This window comes from Saimiri boliviensis, chromosome 11 (genome assembly GCF_048565385.1).
Source record: "Saimiri boliviensis isolate mSaiBol1 chromosome 11, mSaiBol1.pri, whole genome shotgun sequence".
NCBI lineage: Eukaryota > Metazoa > Chordata > Mammalia > Primates > Cebidae > Saimiri > Saimiri boliviensis.
In genome coordinates, this window is record NC_133459.1 from 50,033,170 (window position 1) to 50,056,806 (window position 23,637).

Here is a 23,637-nt window from a genome sequence, read left to right on the forward strand (position 1 = left end):
GTCATGAGTTCGAGACCAGCCTGGCCAACATGGTGAAACCCTGTCTCTACTAAAAATACAAAAATTAGCCAGGCATGGTGGCAGGTGCCTGTATTCCCAGCTACTCAGGAGGCCAAGGCAGGAGAATCACTTGAACAGGCAGAAGTTACAGTGAGCTGAGATCATGCCACTGTACTCCAGCCTGGGCAACACAGCAAGACCCTGTTTCAAAAAAGAAAAAAAAAAGGAAGAAGTACAATTCATTTTTGTTATTAAATTTGTGTTTGAAACTTTGATGAGCTCATTTATTAGCTCTAATAGTTTGTTTTTGGTGTGGATTCCTTAGGACAGGGGTCCCCAAACTATGGCCCACGCATGCAGCCCCCTGAGGCCATTTATCTGGCCCCCGCTGCACTTCAGGAAGGGGCACTTCTTTCATTGGTGGTCAATGAGAGGAGCACAGTATGTGGCGGCGCCGCAAAGCGTGGTGTCGCTCACGTGCAGTACTACTTCCGGTGACGCGGGACGCACGCGTCACGGCTCTGGAAGCGCATCATATGACGCACATCTGGTCTGCGGCTGCGGTGCCCCACGTCACCGAAAGCAGTGTGAGATAACAGCAGAAGTAGGAAGAAAGGCAAAGCACTATAACCATTACTACACAGTACAATGGCCCCCATACTTCCCCAAATGTACAACATAATGGCCCCTATAACCTCCCTTTGCCCAAAAGTCTCCCCCCACATTACTGCATACCGTGTTTTCCCTATTACATGACTCTGTCTTATACTAATTTTACCCCCAAAAGACGGGGGCTGTCTTATTTTTAAGAGGTGTCTTATGATAGGGGAAACATGCAGCAGTGGGCTTCCCACAGAAGAGGCCCACCACTGCTGCAGATGTCCAGGATGCTGTATACACAGTGTCACAGGCTGATCACCGCCATCCCTGTATACAGCACTGGAGGTGGTGCTGGGCCTGTGACACTGTATACCGCTGTCTGGGATAGTGGAGGCAGCAGCGCTGGCTGTGAAGGGTGTCACACCTTGCATAGTCTGGCCCTCCAACGGTCTGAGGGACAGTGAACTGGCCCCCTGTGTAAAAAGTTCGGGGACCCCTGCCTTAGGATTTTCTTTTTGTTACTGTTTTTTGTTTTTCAGTTGGAGTCTCACTCTGTTGCCCAAGCTGGGATGCAGTGGTGCAACCTCAGCTCACTGCAACCTCCTGGGTTCAAGAGGTTCTTCAGCCTCAGCCGCCCTAGTAGCTGGGACTACAGGCACCCACCATTCCCAGCTAATTTTTGCATTTTTAGTAGACATGAGATTTCACCATGTTGACCAGGGCTGGTCTTGAACTCCTGACCTCAAGTGATCCACCTGCCTCACTGCACCTGGCTCCCTAGGGTTTTCTGTATGTAAGGTTATGTCTTCTTCAGATAAAGACACTTGAAGTTCTTTCTTTCTAATCTAGATGCCTTTATTTCTTTTTCTTGCCTGATTTCTCTGGCTAGTACCTCCAGTATAGTGTTTAGTAGGAACGGCAAGAGAAGACATTTTTGTCTTGTTCTTAGTTATAAATCTTTTATCATTACATATGAGGTTACCTGTGGGCTTTTTATATATGGCCCTTATTAAGTTGAAGAAGTTCCCTTCTGTTTCTAGTTTGTTGAGTGGTTTTTATTATGAAAGGGTGTTAGATTTTTTTTTTTTAAAAAAAAACAAAAACCTTTTCTGTGTCTTTTGAGATGATCATGTGATTTTTGTTCTTTATTTTATTAATACGATATATTCTATTGATTTTTATACATTGACTCAACCTTGTATTCTTGGGATAAATCCCACTTGGTTATAGCATATAATCCTTTCTATGTGTTGCTGGATTTGGTTTGCTTGTATTTTGTGGAGGATTTTTGCATCTGTATTCAAAATAGACACTGATTTTTTTCTTATTATGCCTTTTTCTGGTTTTGGTATTAGAATAATACTGACTTTGTAGAAGAAATTGGGAAGTGTTCCATCTTCTATTGTTTAGAAGAGTTTGTGAAGGATTGTTGTTAATTCTTTAAACATTTGATAGAATTAACCATCTGTGCCTGGTCTTTTTTTGGGAGAAGTTTTGTGATTACCGATTCAATGTTTTTACTTATTTTACCTCTATTCAGATTTTCTATTTTTTTCTTTAGTCAGTTTTGACAGTTTATATCTTTCTTGGAATTTGTTGGTTTCATCTAATTTGTTGTTGATTGTATTTCCTTGGATTTTTTTATTTTTGTAAGATTGGTGGTAATGTGTTTTTCTTTCATTCCTGATTTTAGTACTTTGAATCCCCTTTTCCCTTGGTCAGTCTAGCTAATGGTTTGCCAATTTTGTTGATCTTTTTAAAGAATCAACTTTTGGCCAGGCACAGTGGCCTATAATCCCAGCACTTTGGAAGGCTGAGGCAGGTGGATTGCTTGAGCTCAGGAGTAGCCCTAGAACCTCTTCAGAGTAGAACATATCAGTTCAGTATTCCCACTTCACTGGGGTAATCCTGTTTTCTCATCCAGCTGAAAAGACTGTAGCATTCATTTCAGAGTAGTCCTTTTTAAGGTACGGGGCCTTGTAGCTGGAGACAGAGAGAGGGACAGTTACTGGGCTGTAGATCACGTATCTGTTTGTGCCAGTTTGCTAAGAAAAGTACATTTGTTAGCAGGTTTTGGAACACTGGTAAGATAACACTCAGCAGGAAGATTGTTGGGGTTATGTCAGCTACCTTTCATTACCAGAAGCTACTAGGATTCTTCAGAAATAACCTAATATTTGGTGAATGGCCTTGGCTTAGACAGATTTGCTTCAGACTAGGATGTAGCTGAAGCTCACTGGCAGCTGGGACTTTCCTCCTGATCTCACAGCTTCTCTTGCTATGTAGGCTTTCTTCCTTTGCATAGAACACACAGGACCGATGGCCTCCGTATCTCACAGCTTCAAGAACAGATAGGAAGGAGCTCTTCCCTTCACCCCAGTTGAGAAACTTCCTGAGAGATGATGACTCTGTCCGGACCTGTGGGGTAGTGGGTGCTGTGATTGGTCATCTTTCTTTGTCAGATAAGGCTGTGTCTGGTGGAAGCAGTCATACCAGCTTCCCTATTGCCCCACGTTAAAGCTGAGTGGGGAGAGTGATGCTATTAGAGCTCAGATAAGGTCTGGGGAGAATGATTTGCAGGACAGCCATTTCCAACTGTGCAACTCTGCTACAATTTACATGTGTAACACTGGGTAACTTCCTTGATCTCCCTAGTGTCACTTTGATTTATAATATGTGAATAATTCTTACCATGCAAAGGCTTGTAAGGTTTATTGTATATAACGTGCACATCACATAAGGGGCGTCAACGAGTGAGAATCTGCTGCTGCGACTATTGTTATTAATAATGTTGCTATTATCCCTTTCCCCAAATCTTCATATTTAACAGTGTTATTTTTCTAAAACACACCTTTATGAATGTTAATATCCTCCTTGTAAACCTTTAGTAGCTCCTCATTAACTATTGAATATAGTTGAATTTCCTTAACTACTCCATGTTTTTTTCAGACCCTTCAGGATCTGGTCCCTGTAATCTTTTCAGCCTCATTTTTTTTTTTTTTATGTTTAATTTTTTTTTTTTTTTTTTTTTTTGAGACAGTCTTACTCTGTTGCTCAGGATGGAGTGCAGCAGTGCCACCTCAGCTCACTGCAGCCTCCGCCTCCCAAGCTCAAGGGATTCTCCTACCTCAGCCTCCCAAGTAGCTGGGATTATAGGCATGTGCCACCATGCCCAGCTAATTTTTGTATTTTTAGTAGAGATAGGGTTTCACCATGTTGACCAGGCTGGTCTTGAACTCCTGGACTTGCTTAAGTGATCCACTCACCTTAGCCTCCCAAAGTGGTGTAATTACAGGTGTGAGCCACTCTACCTGGCCTTTAGCCTCATCTGTAAGTTCCTCTCTGTACCCTGTGCTCTTGTCTATACATTCTTCCCCTATGAATAGGAAAGTAAAGTGTTCTACATCTGTGCCTTTGCTGATGTTTTCTTGTGTTGTAATGAACTTTCACCCACTACTTTCCCTCTTTTTTTATTAGATTGCTCCTTTCCTCCTTTCTTTCTTTCCTTTCTCTTCTCTTCTCTTCTTCTCTTTCTTTTTTTGAGACAGGGTCTTGCTATATTGCCCAGGCTAGAGTGTAATGGCTATTCACAGACTCAGTCCCACTACTGATCAGCATGGGAGTTTTGACCTGCACCATTTTCATCCTAGGCTGGTTCACCCCTCCTTAGGCAACCTGGTGATCCCCCACTCCCGAGAGGTCCCCATATTGATGCCAAACTTAGTGCAGACACCCAATTGGCATAGTGCACTACAGCCCAGAACTCCTATACTCAAGCAATCCTCCAGCCTCAGCCTCCTGAGTAGCTGGGACTATAGGCATGCTCCACTGCGCCCAGTGTCTTTTATTTTTTTTGAGCCCTAGGTTGAAACTTGAAACCTGGTCATTTCAGTTTTGCTTCCCTGATCTTTTTCCTTGACAGGGAGGAGCCTTCTGAGTCCACAGCACTTATTTTTGCTCTGTTACAATTGTCTACATGTTAGTCTTTTTTCTTTTTTACATTTTGCAAGAATCTAAGCCAATGATTTTGTAGAATGTCACACATTCTGGATTTGCGTGATTATTTCCTAGTTGTATTTGTTTTAATTGTTTTCAGTTATCTCTCTTAGTATTTTCTTTTTTGTTGTTGTTGAAAAAGGGTCTTGCTCTGTTGCCCAGGCTAGAGTGCAGTGGTGTGGTGGTCACTGTTCACTGCAGCCTTGACCTCCTGGGCTCAAGCAATCCTCTTACCCCTCAGTCTCCTGAGAGCTATAAAATATTAGCTAGATGTGGCTAGCTAACATTTTGCATTTTTTTTTTTTTTTTGAGACGGAGTTTCGCTCTTGTTACCCAGGCTGGAGTGCAATGGCGCGATCTCGGCTCACCGCAACCTCCGCCTCCTGGGCTCAGGCAATTCTCCTGCCTCAGCCTCCTAAGTAGCTGGGATTACAGGCACGCGCCACCATGCTCAGCTAATTTTTTGTATTTTTAGTAGAGACGAGGTTTCACCATGTTGACCAGGATGGTCTCGATCTTTCGACCTCGTGATCCACCGCCTCGGCCTCCCAAAGTGCTGGGATTACAGGCTTGAGCCACCACGCCCGGCCTACATTTTGCATTTTTTAAAGATAGAGTTTCGCCATGTTGCCTAGGCAGATCTTGAACTCCTGGGCCTAAGCCACCCTCTTGCCTCAGCCTCCCAAAGTGCTGGAATTTTAAATTAGGAAACTGTTAGGATTATAATTGGCCCTCTTAGTGTTTTTTAATTTGTAACCCTAATAGTTGTATTACCACTGAGGCCTGTTTTGCCTTTTTTCTGTTTACTGTAATTTTATTTTAAAAATTGTGTTATAGTAGAAGAGGATCAAGGATGAATATATTTGTTCTTACCTTGTTTGAGTTAATTTTGCATTCTAGCCTTATTAGGGATTTTCAAACCTAATTATTACTTTTGTGTATTTCCTTCATGCTTTTGAAGGGAAGATAAGTATAGGGTACAGCAAAAGGGCTACTAAATGCTTAAGGAATTTTTTTTTTTTTTTTTGAGACGGAGTTTCACTCTTGTTACCCAGGCTGGAGTGCAATGGCGCAATCTCGGCTCACTGCAACCTCCGCCTCCTGGGTTCAGGCAATTCTCCTGCCTCAACCTCCTGAGTAGCTGGAATTACAGGCGTGCGCCACCGTGCCCAGCTGATGTTTTGTATTTTTAGTAGAGATGGGGTTTCACCATGTTGACTGGGATGGTTCAGCCTCCCAAAGTGCTGGGATTACAGGCTTGAGCTACTGTGCCCGGCGCTTAAGGAATGTTTTAGTCAACTGTTTTCCTTCACTAACTGTATGATTAGTAAAGAACTCTTTTCAGCTCTGCTTGGTATTGAGAAATTTTATTCCTAAAATATATGAGTCCTGATATTTATAGGTAGAACAAAAAGAATACTCTTTAGTATCTCAGTAATCACTCCTTAACATAAATTCTTATGGCTCAGGACTTTGGATGTTGGACATCTATAGTTTCAAGTGGGATAATCATCTTTAAAACATAATCTTGTTTTGCTTGTTTAGCTTCTTTCTCACACAGGTGGAATACAGGAAAATACCAGTTGTTCAAGTATTAAGTATTTGTTCAACTTCCATTATTTGAGATTTTACTTTATTGTATTACACATGACTAATTTACTTTTAGGAATATTTACTGAATGTAAACTTAGCACTTTTGCATAAGATAGGCTTTGCAGGCCGGGCGTGGTGGCTCAAGCCTGTAATCCCAGCACTTTGGGAGGCCGAGGCGGGTGGATCACAAGGTCGAGAGATCGAGACCAACCTGGTCAACATGGTGAAACCCCGTCTCTACTAAAAATACAAAAAAGTAGCTGGGCATGGTGGCACGTGCCTATAATCCCAGCTACTCAGGAGGCTGAGGCAGGAGAATTGCCTGAACCCAGGAGGCGGAGGTTGCGGTGAGCTGAGATCGCGCCATTGCACTGCAGCCTGGGTAACAAGAGTGAAACTCTGTCTCAAAAAAAAAAAAAAAAAGATAGGCTTTGTATGGTTCAGTTTAGTAAGGAACACAGAAAGGGTAAGTTACATTCCATCAGCAAATGTTTTTGAGCACCAAATGTGTATCAGACACTGTTCTGAAGCATAAGTCAGAAACAATTTCTACCCCCTAAGAAATGTGTAGTCTTGTGGGTGAAGTAAACCAGCAATTATAACGCAGGGTGATGCATATTACAACAGGGGAACGCACAGGAGACTCTGGGATCCCATGGTGGAAATCTAAATCAGACAGCTAAGGTGCTTGGGATGACAACAAGGCAGAACATTTGGGTCAAGGAAATTCCAAACAGAGGGAAATTGGATGAGAAGTCACAGAAGCAAAAAATATCACCCGTTTGGGGAATTGCAAAGAGGTAAAGCTAAAGCAATACTTAAAGTGTGGTCTTCTGTTTGCCTTTGTCAGAATTATCTGGGAGCAGCTGGGTATGGTGGCTCACGCCTGTAATCCCAGCACTTTGGGAGGCCAAGGTGGGCAAATCACCTAAGGTCAGGAGATAGAGGCCACCAGCCTGGCCAACATGGTGAAACCCCGTCTGTACTAAAAACACAAAATTAGCCAGATGTGGTGGTGGGTGCCTGTAATCCCAACTACTCGGGAGGCTGAGGCAGGAGAATCACTTGAACTCGGGAGGCATAGGTTGCAGTAAGCCAAGATTGCACCATTGCACTCCAGCCTGGGAGACAGACTGAGACTCCATTTCAAAACTAACCAAAAAAGAAAAAAAAAAAAGAATTATCTGAGTGATTCTTAAACCTCCAGGTGATTCTTAACCTTCTAGGTGGTTCTCTGACTCCCTAAAGTATGAGAAATATTCATACTTAAGAGAATGAAGAAGGAATGAAAATAATGATGTAATCTGGTGACAGATGCTGGCGACGATGTGGAGAAATAGGAACACTTTTACACTGTTGGTGGGAGTGTAGATTAGTACAACCATTGTGGAAGACAGTGTGGCGATTCCTTAAGGACCTAGAAATAGAAATTCCATTTGACCCAGCAATCTCATTACTGGTTGTATATCCAAAGGATTATAAATTGTTCCACTATAAGGACACATGCATACAAATGTTCATTGCAGCACTGTTTACAATAGCAAAGACTTGGAACCAACCCAAATGCCCATTGATGATAGACTGGACAAGGAAAATGTGGCACATATATACCATGGAATACTATGCAGCCATAAAAAACAATGAGTTCATGTCCTTTATAGGGACATAGATGAACCTGGAATCCATCATTCTCAGCAAACTGACACAAGAACAGAAAATCAAACACTGTATGTTCTCACTTGTAGGTGGGTGTTGAACAATGAGAACACATGGACACAGGGAGGGGAGCATCACACACTGGGGTCTGTCAGGGGGGAAATAGGGGAGGGACAGCAGGGGGTGGGGATTTGGGGAGAGATAGTATGGGGAGAAATGACAGATATAGGTGATGGGAGGAAGGCAGCAAATCACACTGCCATGTGTGTACCTATGCAACAATCTCACATGTTCTTCACATGTACCCCAAAACCTAAAATGCAATGAAAAAAAAGAGAAAAAAGAAAAGAATGATGTAATGCATGTTCTATTAAAGATATGTATAAATTTCTATGATTAGGTTAATTTATATAGACTATATAACATTTTCATTTAAAACCTATTTATTTTCCTATCCATAAATAATTTCTTTTTGGAAGGGAAGTCAGCAGAAGGAATGGGTATTACTGTAAATCTTGTCCTTTTATCTCTGGATGATTCTAAAAACAACCAGTCTGTTAATGTTTTATTCATTGACTACTTTGTTTTTCTTTTAGTCCAAGGACAAAATGATGAGAGGCTCTCGCAGAGGATGTGTTAGACTCAGAGTGAGTATTCATTTTTATGAAAATCAATTTTGACAGAAAGAAGAAAAACGTATTTTGATAGAATTATGGAAGTCTAAATTTAGTTTAGCTTCTTAATTGTTGGGGCAGCATCTAAGTCTCAGAGAGAAAATGTGATTTCTCCAAGTAACTGCTAGTCAGTGTCAGAACCAGGACTAGAACTCATTTATTTTGGCCCGTGATTCAATGTTGTATTTATGACTTAATGCATGTACTGATTTTCTTAAACCTCTACTTTACAGACAAGAGACAAGGGCTGGAAATTAAGTGAACTATAGTGTTAGTGGCATGTCAACAATAGAAAAAATGGAAAAATCCCCACTATTAGCTGCTGCTGCTTTGTTTTTCCTGTTTAGCACTATTTAATAATGGTATATATATCAGTGCTGTCCAGTAGAAATACAATATAAGCCACAACTATAATTTAAGATTCTCTAGTAAGCCACATTTCAAAAATAAAAAGAAACAGGCAAAATTAATATTTTGTCTAGGTCAGAATATCTGAAATATTATTTTACCATGTAATTAATGTTTGCAGTTTTTTTTTCATACTATTCAAAATCCAATGTATCTTTTACACTTAAGGGTACATCTCAATTAGCTATACTTCAGAGAAGGCGATCAATAGCCACATGTTGCTAGTGGCTGCCTTATGGGGCAGTGCAGACCTATAGCTTCATGCTGTTTTCAGTTTCCACCATTGTTCAAACAGGTAAAGGCAAGAAAGAATGGATGGCTAGGGATACAGTTCTAGTACTCCATCGTATATTAAAAAAAAGTATGCCTCAATCATAACTAGGTTAATCAGCTTCTAGGAGTCTTTTCTTTAGGACCCTGTTGCCTTCTTTCCTCCATCTGCTTTTTTTCTGCATCCTTACTTTTGAAGATGTGAATATATTTGGTAAACATATTATTGCCCTTATTAACAGTCCTTGATATAATTGGGAAATAACTTTGAGAAAGAAACCAAATTATAATGGAAAAATCCTGGCACTGAGACAGGAGTAAGTATGGGAGATTTGCAGGATGGAAATGAGACAGGCCTTTTTCAAGCAGATGGTATATGTGATAGCACAAAGATTTTTAAAAATTCAACTTCTAGTTTTTGTTTTTGTTTTTCCTAAAATTTTCCTTTGGTTTCCCTTTTGTCTGTTTGGTGTCATTACTTTTCTAAGAACTTGCTGTTGACCTCAGTCACCACTTAGTCTGGTATTAACTGCTCTTTTGGCTTGAGATAGGTTCAATAGTGAGACTTTGGCAGAACTGTCTTGAGAGAGCACTACAGTTGAATTCCATCTGGATTTCGGTCACTGTCTCATTGTTACAGTTAATCCACTGGTTTTGTCTGTCTTTATTTTTTTGTTTTTGCTTTTAAATATAGCTTAATTAATTATTAACCCTTCTAACTACCACCTTAAGAAATAGAATTTTGCGAGCCGGGCGCGGTGGCTCGAGCCTGTAATCCCAGCACTTTGGGAGGCCGAGGCAGGTGGATCACAAGGTCAAGAGATCGAGACCATCTTGGTCAACAAGGTGAAACCCCGTCTCTACTAAAAATACAAAAAATTAGCTGGGCATGGTGGCACATGCCTGTAATCCCAGCTACTCAGGAGGCTGAGACAGGAGAATTGCCTGAACCTAGGAGGCGGAGGTTGCGGTGAGCCGAGATCGCGCCATTGCACTCCAGCCTGGGTAACAAGAGTGAAACTCCGTCTCAAAAAAAAAAAAAAGAAATAGAATTTTACCAGCTGCACCTGAAGCCTCTCCACCTGCCCCAATTAAATAAATTTCATCCCTTATGTGTATGTGTCTCCTAAAGTAACCAATTACATTATAGCAATCATTTCTTGCATTTGGTTATAATTTTTTTACCCAAATGTACATCCCTGAGTCCTATAGTTTTCTTACCTATTTGTTTAGCTTGATGTCTTTTGTTTACAATTTGTCTGTTGAAGAATCTGGACTGGCCGGATGCTATAGCTCATGCCCTTAATCCCAACACTGGGAGACCACTCAAGGCAGAGGATCATTTGAGCCCAGTAGTTCGAGACCAGCCTGGGAAACATGATGAGATCCCCATCTCTACAAAACATTTGAAAAATTAGCTGGGTGTGGTGACACATACCTATAGACCCAGCTCCTTGAGAGGCTGAGGCAGGAGGATTGCTTGAGTCCAGGAAGTCAAGGCCGTAGTGAGCTATAATTGTGCCACTGCCTTCCAGCCTGGGTGACAGAGTGAGACCCTGAGACGATGTCTGAAAAAAAAAAAAAATCCAGACCCTTTGACCCATAGGAATTTGCCATAGTATAGATTTTACTGATTGCACAGTGGTGCAATTCACTATGTTCCTCTGTCCTTCGTTTTTGCTGCAAATTGGCAGCTGGATCCAGAGACTGAATCAGACTCAGGTTTGATCCCTTTGGCAAGACTCTAGGTGGTGGTGTGTTCCTTTAGCAGGAAGAACATAGTATCTAGTTTTTGCCCTTTGTTGATATTGGCAGCTATTGATGTTCAGTACCTACACCCATTAACTCATTGAGGGTTGCAAAATGATGACAGTCTATCATTTTGTTTTAATTTTTATCAGAAATAATTTTATAAGGAAACACTTCATCTATTATTTGGTTACCCATTGGTGCAGTTAAAATAGGATGACTGCTTGATTATTTCCTTTTATTTACCAAATTTTTAGGATAATAAATTGGCTTCAAAAACAACCATTTATATGTGTGTTTATATATATATATATATATAAATTTCCAAAAGAATTGGAAGCAGGGACTGAAACAGATGCTTATATATTCATGTTCATAGGAGCATTATTTCCGGTATTCACAGTAGCCAAGAGGTGAAAAGGATCCAAGTGTCCGTCCACTGATGAATGGATAAAAAATGTGCTATATAAATACAGTGGACTATTAGTCAGCCTTATAAAGGGAGGAGATTCTGACATATGCTGCAATATAGATGAACCTTGAGGATACTATGCTAAGTGAAGTAAGCCAGTTACAAAAAGACGAAAAAGGTATGATTCCACTTGTGTGGGGTACCTAGAGTAGCCAGATTCAGAGACAGAAAGTAGAATGATGGTTTCCAGGGGTTAGAAGTAGGGGAAATGGGGACTTAGTGTTTAACGAATATGGAGTTTTCAGTTTGGAAAGATGAAAAAGTTCTGGAGATGGATTTGATGATGGTGATCATCACATCATGAATAATGTGAATGTCCTTAATGCCACTGAATTGTACACTTAAAAATAGTTACAATAGTAAATTTCATGTTAGTATGTTTTATCATCACACAAAAATACCCATTATTTTTCAGTTTTATAGGTCAGACGTCTCAGTTGGGTTTTGTGCTTAAGGTCTCATATGACTAAAATCAAGGAGTTGGCTGGGTTGGGCCCTTATCTGGAGGCTCTGAGGAAGAGTCCTCTTCCAGGCTTACTCAGGGCATTTGCAGAATTCAGTTTCTTGTGGTTGTAGAACTGAGGCCCTGTTTTGTTGTTGTTGTTGTTGTTGTTGGTTGTCTGTTGTGTTCTGCTTTCAGCTTCTAGAGGCTGCACATATTCTTGGTCATGTGGCCTAGACCCCTCCATCTTCATGTCAGTGATGTGCACTGAATCCTTCTGGTTCTCTGAATCTCTGACTTCCCATTCTGCTGTCAGCTGCAGAAAATGCTCTGCTTTTAAAAGACCTCATGTGATGACATCAGATTAGGTTTACCAGATAATCTTCCTTTTGCCATGTAATGTAACATAATCACTCCTGCGATATCTCATCATATTCACAGTTTTCATCCATACTCAAGGGGGAGGACATTATACAGGGGCAAGGGTCTGTGAGAGTCATTCTTAAAATTCTGCCTACTACACAGCATGACAGAAAAGAGCCAAATGTACCTGCGTTTGAATCCCATTTTCACCCATTGCTTTGTTGGCTGGAAAAGGGAAGGTATCATAAGCTTTCTGAGCTTGAGTTCTTTTCTTTAAGGTGGAGATAATACTCTTCTTGCAGAATTTTGTGAGGATTAGGTCCTGGCACATAGATAGAACCTATTAATTAGAAATGTGTGTGTGTGTGTGTGTGTGTGTGTGTGTGTGTCCATGTCCCACCATGTGTGCACACGTGCATTTTACTAGGCTTTGTGGTATTTTCCAAAAATTAGACTGCTGAGGCTTCTTAGTCAATAAATATCTGGAGGGTTTGTTTACAGTACAGATACCAAGTCCACCTTCTAGATAGGTTGCTTTAGTGTAGTGTTCTGGGATCTTTATTTTTAAACAGATTATGCAGGTAACTGTTGTGTAACCCAAGTATGAGACCACTGGTGTAGAAACAATCAGAAAAATCTGGGGCTGAATTTTACTCAGCTCTTCCCTTACTGACTCTGACATTGGGCAAATTTCTTAACTTTTATGAGAATACCGTGATATAACTGGTAGGGTTGTTGTGAGGCTTATTAGTTATGTATTTATAGGAAATGGTAACTGCTATGGATGACGGTAACTGCATGATGATGATGATGATGATGATGATGATGATGGTAAATATAGTGCTGATAGACACTGCATCTAGATTCCAAATGAGCTTAATGGGCTATCATTGACTGCACCACTGATCTTGCCCCTGCCTCATCCATCCCATCCTATATTTGAATCACACGATGTTTCTTCCTGTTCCCTCATTGCTTCTGACTTTTTTTTTTCTTATATCATGGAAGTGTTCTGCACCCCTTATCTGATGAGCTCACCTCTTAAGAGACTTTTAAAATGTTACGTCTTCTCTGAAGCCTTTCTGATTCACATAGTTCTAATAGGTTTAATTCTCCCCCATCCTCTACTTTTTTTTTTCCTTCTCCTGCTCCTCTTCCTTTTCATTCTTCCCTCCCTCCTCTTTTGACAGGATCTTGTTCTGTCACCCAGGCTGGAATGCAGTGATGCAATCACAGTTCATTACAGCCCCAAATTCCTGGGCTCAAGCAATCCTCCTGCCTTAGCCTCCTGAGTAGCTAGGACTATAAGTGTGTGCCACCACACCAGGTAATTAATTAATTTTTATTTTATTTTTTTTTTTTTTTGGAGACGAGGTCTCACTGTGTTACCCAGGCCGGTCTTAAAATCCTGGCCTTAGGCAGTTCTCCTAACTCAGTCTCCCAAAGCATTGGGATTACAGGTACCAGCGACCATACCTGGCCTATCATTTTACATTTGTAATTCAGAGCCTTGAAATTACTTGTTACATTGTATTACATGTTAATGTTTCTGTTTTCCCTGCTTGGATAATAAGTTCCCATCCACTGTCATACTTGCCTGGCACATAATAAATACTCAAAAATATTTGTTGTTAATTTTATGTATTTATAAAAATAATCAGTAAATGTTGGGAAATTTGCCTTTACTATGATTTGTATACAAAAGAACTATGGGAGTTATTTATCTTAAACATAATATGAGCTAGTAGTATGATATATTTTCTGAAAAAGAAAGCAAAACATCCATGTGAGTATAAGCTATGTAAAAGAAGAATGGGGAAAGGAACCATAGAGGAAACCAGATCAGGCACTGTGCTAGATGATTTTCAGACACATTCCCATCATAACCCTGTAAGGTAAATGAGCTTATAATTTCGTTTTGCAGATGAGAACACTGAGACTCACATTACTTTTAGTAACTTATCGAGGTCACATAGACATGGTGAATCTGAGATTGGACTTGGGTCTTATTTCAAAGCCCTGTTCAGTTCTTGACGTTACTAGGCTCCCATTCCTCTGGACTAGAAGAGTGAATTCAGATACTGTAAGTTGTAAGGTAGTGTAAAATGAGTGGAGGAAAGCAGAAAATGAAAAACTTTTTTTGTGTTGGTTACGAAGTGTGTGCCACTAGGTGGTGCCCTTTCCTTGATGAAGAAGTAAAATGTTGCTTGAATCCTGTGATCTGTTCCCTTCGCATAGCAGTCAAAACCAAAACGTTGACATTTTCAGATAATATCTGGAAAATGGAGACGTAACAACATTAAAGAGGCAATGTGGCCTGGCCTCGGTGGCTTATGCCTGTAATCCCAGCACTTTGGGAAGCAGAGGTGGGTGGATCACGAGGTCAAGAGGTTGAGACCATCCTGGCCAACATGATGAAACCCTGTCTCTACTAAAAATACAAAAAACTTAGCCAGGTGTGGTGGCACACACCTGTGGTCCCAGCTACTCGGGAGGCTGAGGCGGAAGAATCACTTGAATCCAGGAGGCGGAGGTTGCAGTAAACCGAGATTGCGCCACTGCACTCCAGCCTGGTGACAGAGCAAGACTCTGTCTCAAAATAAATAAATAAATAAATAAATAAATATTGGGGAAAGGGGAGAGATATTTTTAAAGAATTGAGCCGGGCGCGGTGGCTCAAGCCTGTAATCCCAGCACTTTGGGAGGCCCAGGTGGGTGGATCACGAGGTCAAGAGATCGAGACCATCCTGGTCAACATGGTGAAACCCCGTCTCTACTAAAAATACAAAAAAAAAATTAGCTGGGCATGGTGGCGCGTGCCTGTAGTCCCAGCTACTCGGGAGGCTGAGGCAGGAGAATTGTCTGAACCCAGGAGGCGGAGATTGTGGTGAGCCAAGATCGCGCCATTGCACTCCAGACTGGGTAACAAGAGCGAAACTCCGTCTCAAAAAAAAAAAAAAGAATAAGGAGTTGGTCAACTTGCCACTCCAGATAATAAGGTTTTTAAATGAAAGTATGGTAATTAAAATGGTATAGTGGTGTTAGAAGAGAAAGAAATGATTAGCAGAATGGAAGAAAAAGCTGAAAAATAGAACCATTTGGACTTGGGTCTTGGAATAAGCTGGAAATTTGGTATATGATAAAGCATTACAAATCAGACATTATCACTTAGTAAATGAAGCTGGATAAATTGAGTGTCTATATGAAAAAAAGAATATTACTCTTTCTCCCATGTGATATACAGAAACAAATTTCAGGTGTATTAGAAGTATAAAATGAAATTTTGAACTTAGAAAAAAGGCATAGACGAATGTCTTTATGATGTCAAAATAGAGCAGAAAGCATAAACCATGATAGCAAATATTTGTGGATTTGGCAGCATTCAAAATTTTAAATCTTTGAACAAAAAAAGATACCTCAATCAAAGGGAAAGGACAATTCATGGATGAGAGAGAAAATACTGACAATACATAAATTGGCAAAGGATTAATACTCCATGTGTATAAATAACTTCTGCGTATTAATAAGACAAAAAGAAAATCCCCCCAAATGCATACACATCAGTAAAGAAGACAAAAGAATACTCAAAATGTAGAGAAGTTATATACTTTCTCTAGTTATAGGCCTGGTAGCAAAGAGGAGTTAAAAGAAAAAAAAAAGAAGGAAAGTTATATACTTTTCAATTCATATAAGAGGGAACAAGAAGGTAAAATTGAGTACAAAAAGCAAAGCAAATTGTTTACTGCTCTGTTACTGGCACCTAGGACTGTGCCTAGAAATTCGATAAATACTTGTTGAATCAATAAATGAATGATGCTAAAGTAGGTCCTCCATGCGACATCTTCTTTAGTGAGCAGGTTGAACCTCAAGCTGTCCTGCTTCCTTCTATGTTACTGATTCTCTCACTCTTCTCTAGACTGTATGCTCCTTCAGGGCATAGACGTTTTATATTCCCTGGCTGTTACCGTTCTTGGCCCAGAATAGGTATTTAATAAGTTTTTTTGAAGTAATTAGTGAATATTGTTTACTGTCACCATGTCCTGTTAAGAACAGCCTTTGGATCAGGGGTTGCAAGACCTATTATTCTTCTCCCTTTTAGTTGTTGGACCTTTGGCAAACTTAAAAATTTTTTGTTAAAAAAAAAAAAAATTTTTTTTTTTTTGGCCAGGCGCAGTGACTCACGCCTGTAATTCCAGCAGTTTGGGAGGCTGAGGCAGATAGATCACAAGGTCAAGAGATCGAGACCATCCTGGCCAACATGGTGAAACTCTGTCTCTACTAAAAATACAAAAATCAGCCAGGCATGGTGGCTCTCACCTGTAGTCCCATCTACTCAGGAGGTTGAGGCAGGAAAATCCCTTGAACCTGGGAGGTGGAAGTTGCAGTGAGCCGAGATGTTGCCACTACACTCCAGCCTGGCAACAGAGCAAGACTCCATCTCAAAAAAAAAAAAAAAAAAAAACAGAAAAAAAAATTTTTTTAACCTGAGTCTTAGTTGCTTAATCTCTAAAGAAGAGTAATAACCTGTTTTGCCTAAATCTCAGGGAGCATATTTAAATGCACTATGTGAATATGAGCAGACATCTAATGTGGTTGTGAAGTTATAATGGGAGTAACTATGCTGTATATTCTTAGCACTGTCTACATTCCTTTTAGGAGCATGTGAGCAATCTGTGTCCCAGAGGAGTCATCATTCTTTTTTTGTTATCTTTAGAACCAATTCACCAGCCCACTTTTCTCTTCTTTTTGCAAAGGGAGATTGGCCCTAAAATAGCCAGATTTCTGTTTCTTTCTTTCTTTCTTTCTTTCTTTCTTTCTTTCTTTCTTTCTTTCTTTCTTTCTCTTTCTTTCATTCTTTCTTTCCTTCTTTGTTTCTTTTCCTTTCTTTCTTTTCTTTTCATTCTTTTCTTTCTTTCCTTTCTTTTTCCCCCAAGCCATGAGAGCAAAACTATCTTTCTGTCTTTGGCATCAGAATGACGATTCATGTCTGAAGTATGTCTGTGTGTATAGCATAAAAGGAAAAGAAGGTAAAGTCAGGAAATTCATCCAGTTGGATAAGATTGTGTAACTCGGGTTTCTATTTGGTGCCAACAATGTTAAGCCCCAGGGACAGAATCTAAAAGCCACGTTGACCCTGGAGTAACAGGCATCTTGGTCACTTCAAGTACTGATAGAACTTTAAGAAGTTGACCATCTGAAACCTTCAGAAAAAAAATCGTGAGAGGTCACTGAAAGATATATATGTTTACTATGTTAGCCCAATGGGTCTTAGAAGTGGAGTTGATATAAAAATGATATTTTTGTGGGTTGGTATAACAAATAACTTTTCTTAACAATATAACACCATTTTATATACAGATTATCAAAGGGAGTTTTGCCTTACCAGATAGAAACAGAAAAAGTACTCTAAACCCAGATAAAGGGAGAGGAAGGATGAACGATGTTTGTCTCAGGCAGAGGGAACATGTGGAAAATGTGTTGATGGGAGAGAACTTGGGGCAGTTGGTAAGCCTTAAGCTATTTAAGTGTAGAATAGAGAAGTAGGCATGGAGCAAATCACTAAGGGCCTTGTAGGGTAGGCTGTGGCAGAAAGTGACTATGTCACTTAAACCAGAAGCACTTGAGAATGAAAGAGGATCTAGTCATTAGTGAGTCAGGATAACAGGAATAATCCAGGATTGTTTCAGCCAAACCAGGTTGTGAAGGTGAAGAAGAGCCATTGATATGGTAACATCCTCCAAGGAATGGAATATTAAAATAATTAATAGACTAGAGGATTGGACAGCTGAATTATCTTGACTAAAAGAGAGTAAGAGGGGCAGGCCGGGTGAGGCATTGCTAGGTGAGGACATGGAATTGAAAAGGGCTGTTGTTAAAGAGGGTAAAGTCTTGAGTCTTGAGGATGTGTTAATGCAGTTGGGAAAAAGAGAGAGACAGAAATTGAAAATTGGCAGGGATATGGAACATGAGTGTAGAAGGACTAGGTTTTAGATAGAAGAGTGGATGCCTTTTTTATTATGATAAATGGAAAGGAAGCACACTGAGTTTAGATGCAAGTGAGTCTTCAGATGGGAGACTATTGCAGGAAGGTTTAGAATTTCTACCCAGTGACTGCTTTTGTTGTTGGGAGTCCTAACCAATGAATAAAGCAGTAAAAGACATATAAGTTATAAGGATTGGAGTAGAAATATTAAGACTACTATTCACAGCAACTTAATTGAGCATATGGAAAATACAAAAGAATCTACAGATGGGCCGGGTGCGGTGGCTCATGCCTGTAATCCCAGCACTTTGGGAGGCCAAGGCAGGTGGATCACAAGGTCAAGAGATCAAGACCATTCTGGCCAACATGGTGAAACCCCATCTCTACTAAAAATACAAAAATTAGCCGGGCATTTGGCATGCGCCTATAGTCCCAGCTACTCGGGAGGCTGAGGCGGAAGAATCACTTGAACCCAGGAGGCAGAGGCTGTAGCAAGCCGAGACTGCACCACTGCGCTCCAGCCTGGTGCCAGAGCAAGACTCTGTCTCAAATAATAATAAAAAAAAGAATCTACAGATATAACTATTAGAATTGAGAACTGAATCTAGCAAGATAACAGGATACAAAGTCATATAAAAATCAATGCTATTTCTATCCTAACAACTAGCAATGAGAACATGAATTTTTAAAAATGGAGAACATTTATAATAGCATCAAAAGACATTGAGTTTTTAGGAATAAATATTAACAAAAGATGGGTGAGACCTCTACTCAGAAAATGATAAACATTATTGAAATTTAAAAAGACCTAAATAAAGGTAGCCTGTTTATTTAGACTGGCAAATTCCAGTCAGTTGAGTCATTGTGCTGACGTGTGTGTGTGTGTGTGTGTGTGTGTGTGTGTGTGTGTAATGTGTATCTGACTAAAAATTTATAAAGAACCAAGAATATCCATTCCTGATTCCTGCCTTCTCAGCCAACATACAGAACCCAGTAGAAATGATGATTTGCTTTCACCCCTTTGGTGATGGCTAGCTATGACTATGGTGATAATGTTTGTTTATTTAAAAAAAAAGAATTTAAAAATTGGATGATTTACTCTACCTGACATCCAAATGTAAAGCCTTCTAGAAGACAATGTAGGAGAATATTTTCATGGCCTTGGGACTGGGAAAGACTTCTTAAAGGAGACATAGAAAGCAGAACTATAAAATGTAAAGTCAATACATTGTACTATATTAAAGAATTCTTTGTTGAAAGATATGATTATGTGAGTGCAAAAGCAGGCAACAGAGTGGAAGTAGATACTTGCTTAATTTATAACCATTGACAGACTCATACCCATTATATAGAAAGAACTCCTACGAGTAATTAGAAAAAAATAGTCCAGTCTTGTCAATGGAGAAGAAACTTAAACTATTTCACAAAAGAGGATATTCAAATGGTCAAAAACCATGAAAAGATATTTAACCTCATCAGTTATTAGGGAAGTAGAAATTAAAACCGGTATGAGATGTCACTACTTAACTTGCCAAGAATAGCTAAGATGAAAAAGTATTAGTGAAGATGGTGGAACAGGTGAAACTGTCATATACCACTGATGAGCTGACACAACCACTTTTGAGGACCAGCTGATAGTATCTCCTAAAACTGATATATGTGATATATATGTTGCGTGAAAGAAGCCAGAGACACAAAGGAAAATAAGTGGTATGAGTTCATTTGTGTAAAATTCAAAGACAGGACCAGGCATGGTGGCTCGTGCCTATAATCCCAGCACTTTGGGAGGCTGAGGTGGGTGGATCACTTGAAGCCAGGAGTTTGAGACCAGCTTGGTCAACATGGTAAACCCTGTCTCTACTAAATATACAAAAAATTAGGCTGGGTGTGGCGGCTCACGCCTGTAATCCCAGCACTTTGGAAGGCTGAGGCGGGTAGATCATGAGGTCAAGAGATCAAGACCATCCTGACCAACATGGTGAAACTCCGTCTCTACTAAAAATACAAAAATTAGCTAGGCATGGTGATATGTACCTGTAGTCACAGCTACTCGGGAGGCTGAGGCAGGAGAATCATTTGAACTCGGGAGGTGGAGGTTTGCAGAGAGCCAAGATCACACCACTGCACTCCTGCCTGGCGACAGAGTGAGACTCTGTTTCAAAAAAAAAATTAGCCAGGTGTGTGGTGGTACATGACTATAATCCTAGCTACTGAGGAGGCTGAGGTATGAGTATCATTTGAGCCTGGGAGGCAGAGGTTGCAGTGAGCTGAGATCACGCCACTGCAGCCCAACCTTAGCAACAGAGTGAGACTCTGTCTCAAAAATAAATCAGTTCAAAGTCAGACTAATTTGTTATATTAGAACTAAGGATAGTATTTATCTTTGGAATGGAGGGTAGGGTTAGTGGTTAAGAAGTGTTACAAGGGGAACTTTTCTATACATTGAGCTTGTACGCTTATGATTTGTATATATGTTACATTTCAGTGTAATGTTACTTTCAAATGAGATAGTATGTGTAAGCTGCTTAGCATAATGCCTCACTCATGAAAATGAATTCAGTTCAATAGTTGGCAGCATTAACCATTTACTGTGATTTAGTGCTCTGTGGTGATAAGATTCACGGCTGTGTTATCCAGCAGAACTTTCTGCAGTAATTAAAATGTTCTGTATTTGTGCTGTTCAGTTTCACAGTCATTAGCCACAAGTAGCTGTTGAACATTTGAAATATGACTAGTGTGACTGAAGACTTATTTTAAAATTTTGCTTAACTTTAATTAGAACTTAAATACCCAACATGTGGCTATTATATTGGACAGTGCAGGTCTAGGGTTTTTGTCATAAGAAATGAATGACTAAAGGAGAATACCAATGAAGTTCATTTGCGTAATTGAACAAATCAGGAAACTGAGAGACCAGAGTGTCAGATCAATTGTGTGTACATACATTGAAGAATGTTCAGGATCATGGCAAGATCTGATTGGAGGAGGAGCCTGTTAGCTAGGTTCCAGAGTCTTCAAAGAAGCCTCAGTTAATGTTTTCTCCCATATAGACTATCTAAAGTACACAGAGAGAAAGGTTTCTGCAGCAGCAACAGATACTCCAGAGAAGTTTGTTTTTGTTTTTGTTTTTGTTTTTTAAGACAGAGTCTCACTCTATCATCCAGGCTGGAATGTGGTGGTGTGATCTCAACTCGTTGCAGTCTCTGCCTTGAAGTGATTCTCCTGCCTTGGCCTCCCGACTAGCTGGGATTACAGGCATGTACCACCATGCCTGGCTAATTTTTGTATTTTTAGTAGAGACACGGTTTCACCATGTTGGCTAGTCTGGTCTTGAACTCCTGACCTCAGGTGATCCGCCCACCTCGGCCTCCCAAAGTGCTAGGATTACAGACTTGAGCCACTGTGCCCGGCCTCCAGAGCAGTTCTGTGCAACCAAACTAGAGTAGGAATGTGGTCATTGAAGATCTGTGAGGCAGAAGTTTGATGCAGTGAGAGGAAGGAAGCCAGCGTGTAGGAGTGGATGAAAGATTAAGGTATGGCCAATTTTCAAAAAGCTCCTCTCTGAAGGCAATGTGAAGGGAGGTGGTAGCTAGAGGAAGATGTGGAATTTTGCTTTTGTTTAACAAATGCTGAGGAATAGAGCTTGAGAAATGACCTTAAAAAGTGAAATTTGTTCATATTTTTAAAAATTTAAAAGTTTAAAATATTAAAATAATAATAATTATTATTTTTTCGAGACGGAGTTTCGCTCTTGTTACCCAGGCTGGAGTGTAGTGGCACAATCTCGGCTCACTGCAACCTCCACCTCCTGGGTTCAAGCAGTTCTCCTGCCCCAGCCTCCCGAATAGCTGGGGCTACAGGCATGCACCACCATGCCCAGCTAATTTTTGTATTTTTAGTAGAGATGGTGTTTCACCATGTTGACCAGGATGGTCTCGATCTCTTGACCTCGTGGCCCACCCGCCTCTGCCTCCTAGAGTGCTGGGATTATAGGTGTGAGCCACCACGCTTGGCTTTATTATTTTATAATTAAAAAATTTTAAATAAGTTCCTCAGTCAACTAGTCATATTTCAAATGTTCAACAGCCACTTTGTGGCTAGTGACTGTGAAACTGAACAGCACAAATACAGAACATTTAAATCATTGCAGAAAGTTCTGTTGGATAACAGTGCCATGGATCTTGTCATCACAGAGCAGTAAATCACAGTGAATAGTTAATGCTGCCAGCTGTTGAACAGAACTCATTTTCATGAGTGAGGTATGTGGGAGAAATGTTGAGGCTGAGTTCATACAGGGTCTCCTCTGTGAGGTGGGGCGGAAGGAAGCTGGGTGACGATAGTGGAAATGTTGGTTGCACCAGATTTTAAATAGCCTTGAATGACATTATGAAGTAATGCTGACTTTATCTGTTAGTACATAGAGAGCCAAGGAAGGTTTTAAACAGGCGAGTCTCCTATAAGAGTCTGCGCTTCAGAAATATTACTCTGGCAATAGCAAGGACTGAGAGCTAACTGTAAAGTGTCCAGACTAAAGGCAGACAGATTGTTATCAAACAAGAAACAATAAAAGCCTGAATTATAGCAGTAGCAGAGAGGATGGAGACAAGTTGGTGAACTTAGTAGTTTAGAGGTGGAATGAGCACAACTTGTGGTGATGGAACAAGGGGAAGTTGTACAGACCTGTTTCTACTGGCGTTTACTAGGAGACTGGTGAGCTTACATTTGGGTTCTTTATTAAGGAGCTCAAAAGCAAGAACAGGCATTCGAGAGTAGAGTGAGTTGCAACAGCTTCATTAAGATATAATATCTATACTAAGCAATTAATCTACTTGGAGTATACAATTTATGTTTTTAGTGTACTCACAGAGTTGTTCAACCATCATCATAGTACATTTTAGAGTGTAAAAGAAACCTAGTATAGAAACCTAGTATACTCATTAGCAGCTATTCCCCATTTCACCCCAACCCTCCCAGCACTAGATAACTACTAAACTACTTTCAGTCTGTGAATTTGCCTATTCTGGACATATCTTGTAAGTAGAATCGTGTAACGTGTCTTTTTTTTTTTTTTTTTTTTTTTTGAGACGGAGTTTCACTCTTGTTACCCAGGCTGCAGTGCAATGGCGTGATCTTGGCTCACCGCAACCTCCGCCTCCTGGTTCAGGCAATTCTCCTGCCTCAGCCTCCTGAGTAGCGGGGATTATAGGCACGCGCCACCATGCCCAGCTAATTTTTTGTATTTTTAGTAGAGACAGGGTTTCACCATGTTGACCAGGAAGGTCTCGATCTCTTGACCTCGTGATCCACCCGTCTCGGCCTCCCAAAGTGCTGGGATTACAGGCTTGAGCCACCGCGCCTGACGTGTCATTTTTTTAAAATAGAGATGGGGTTTCACCTGGTTGTTCAGACTGGACTTGAACTCCTGACCATA

At 40.4% G+C, this 23,637-nt stretch overlaps 1 protein-coding gene across 7 annotated transcripts in view; it reads left to right on the forward strand.

Annotated features, from left to right (window-relative positions):
• Positions 1-23,637, forward strand: part of OSBPL9 (oxysterol binding protein like 9) — a 182,938-nt gene that overhangs the window by 34,870 nt on the left and 124,431 nt on the right. For 5 of the 7 annotated variants that reach the window (XM_039474568.2, XM_010349188.2, XM_003921563.3 and 2 more), the window contains exon 2: positions 8,442-8,492. The exons of the other annotated variants lie outside the window; for them this stretch is intronic. In XM_039474568.2, coding sequence (XP_039330502.1) covers positions 8,442-8,492 — 51 coding nt within the window. The remainder of the gene's footprint in view (positions 1-8,441; positions 8,493-23,637) is intronic. 7 annotated transcript variants of the gene reach the window in all.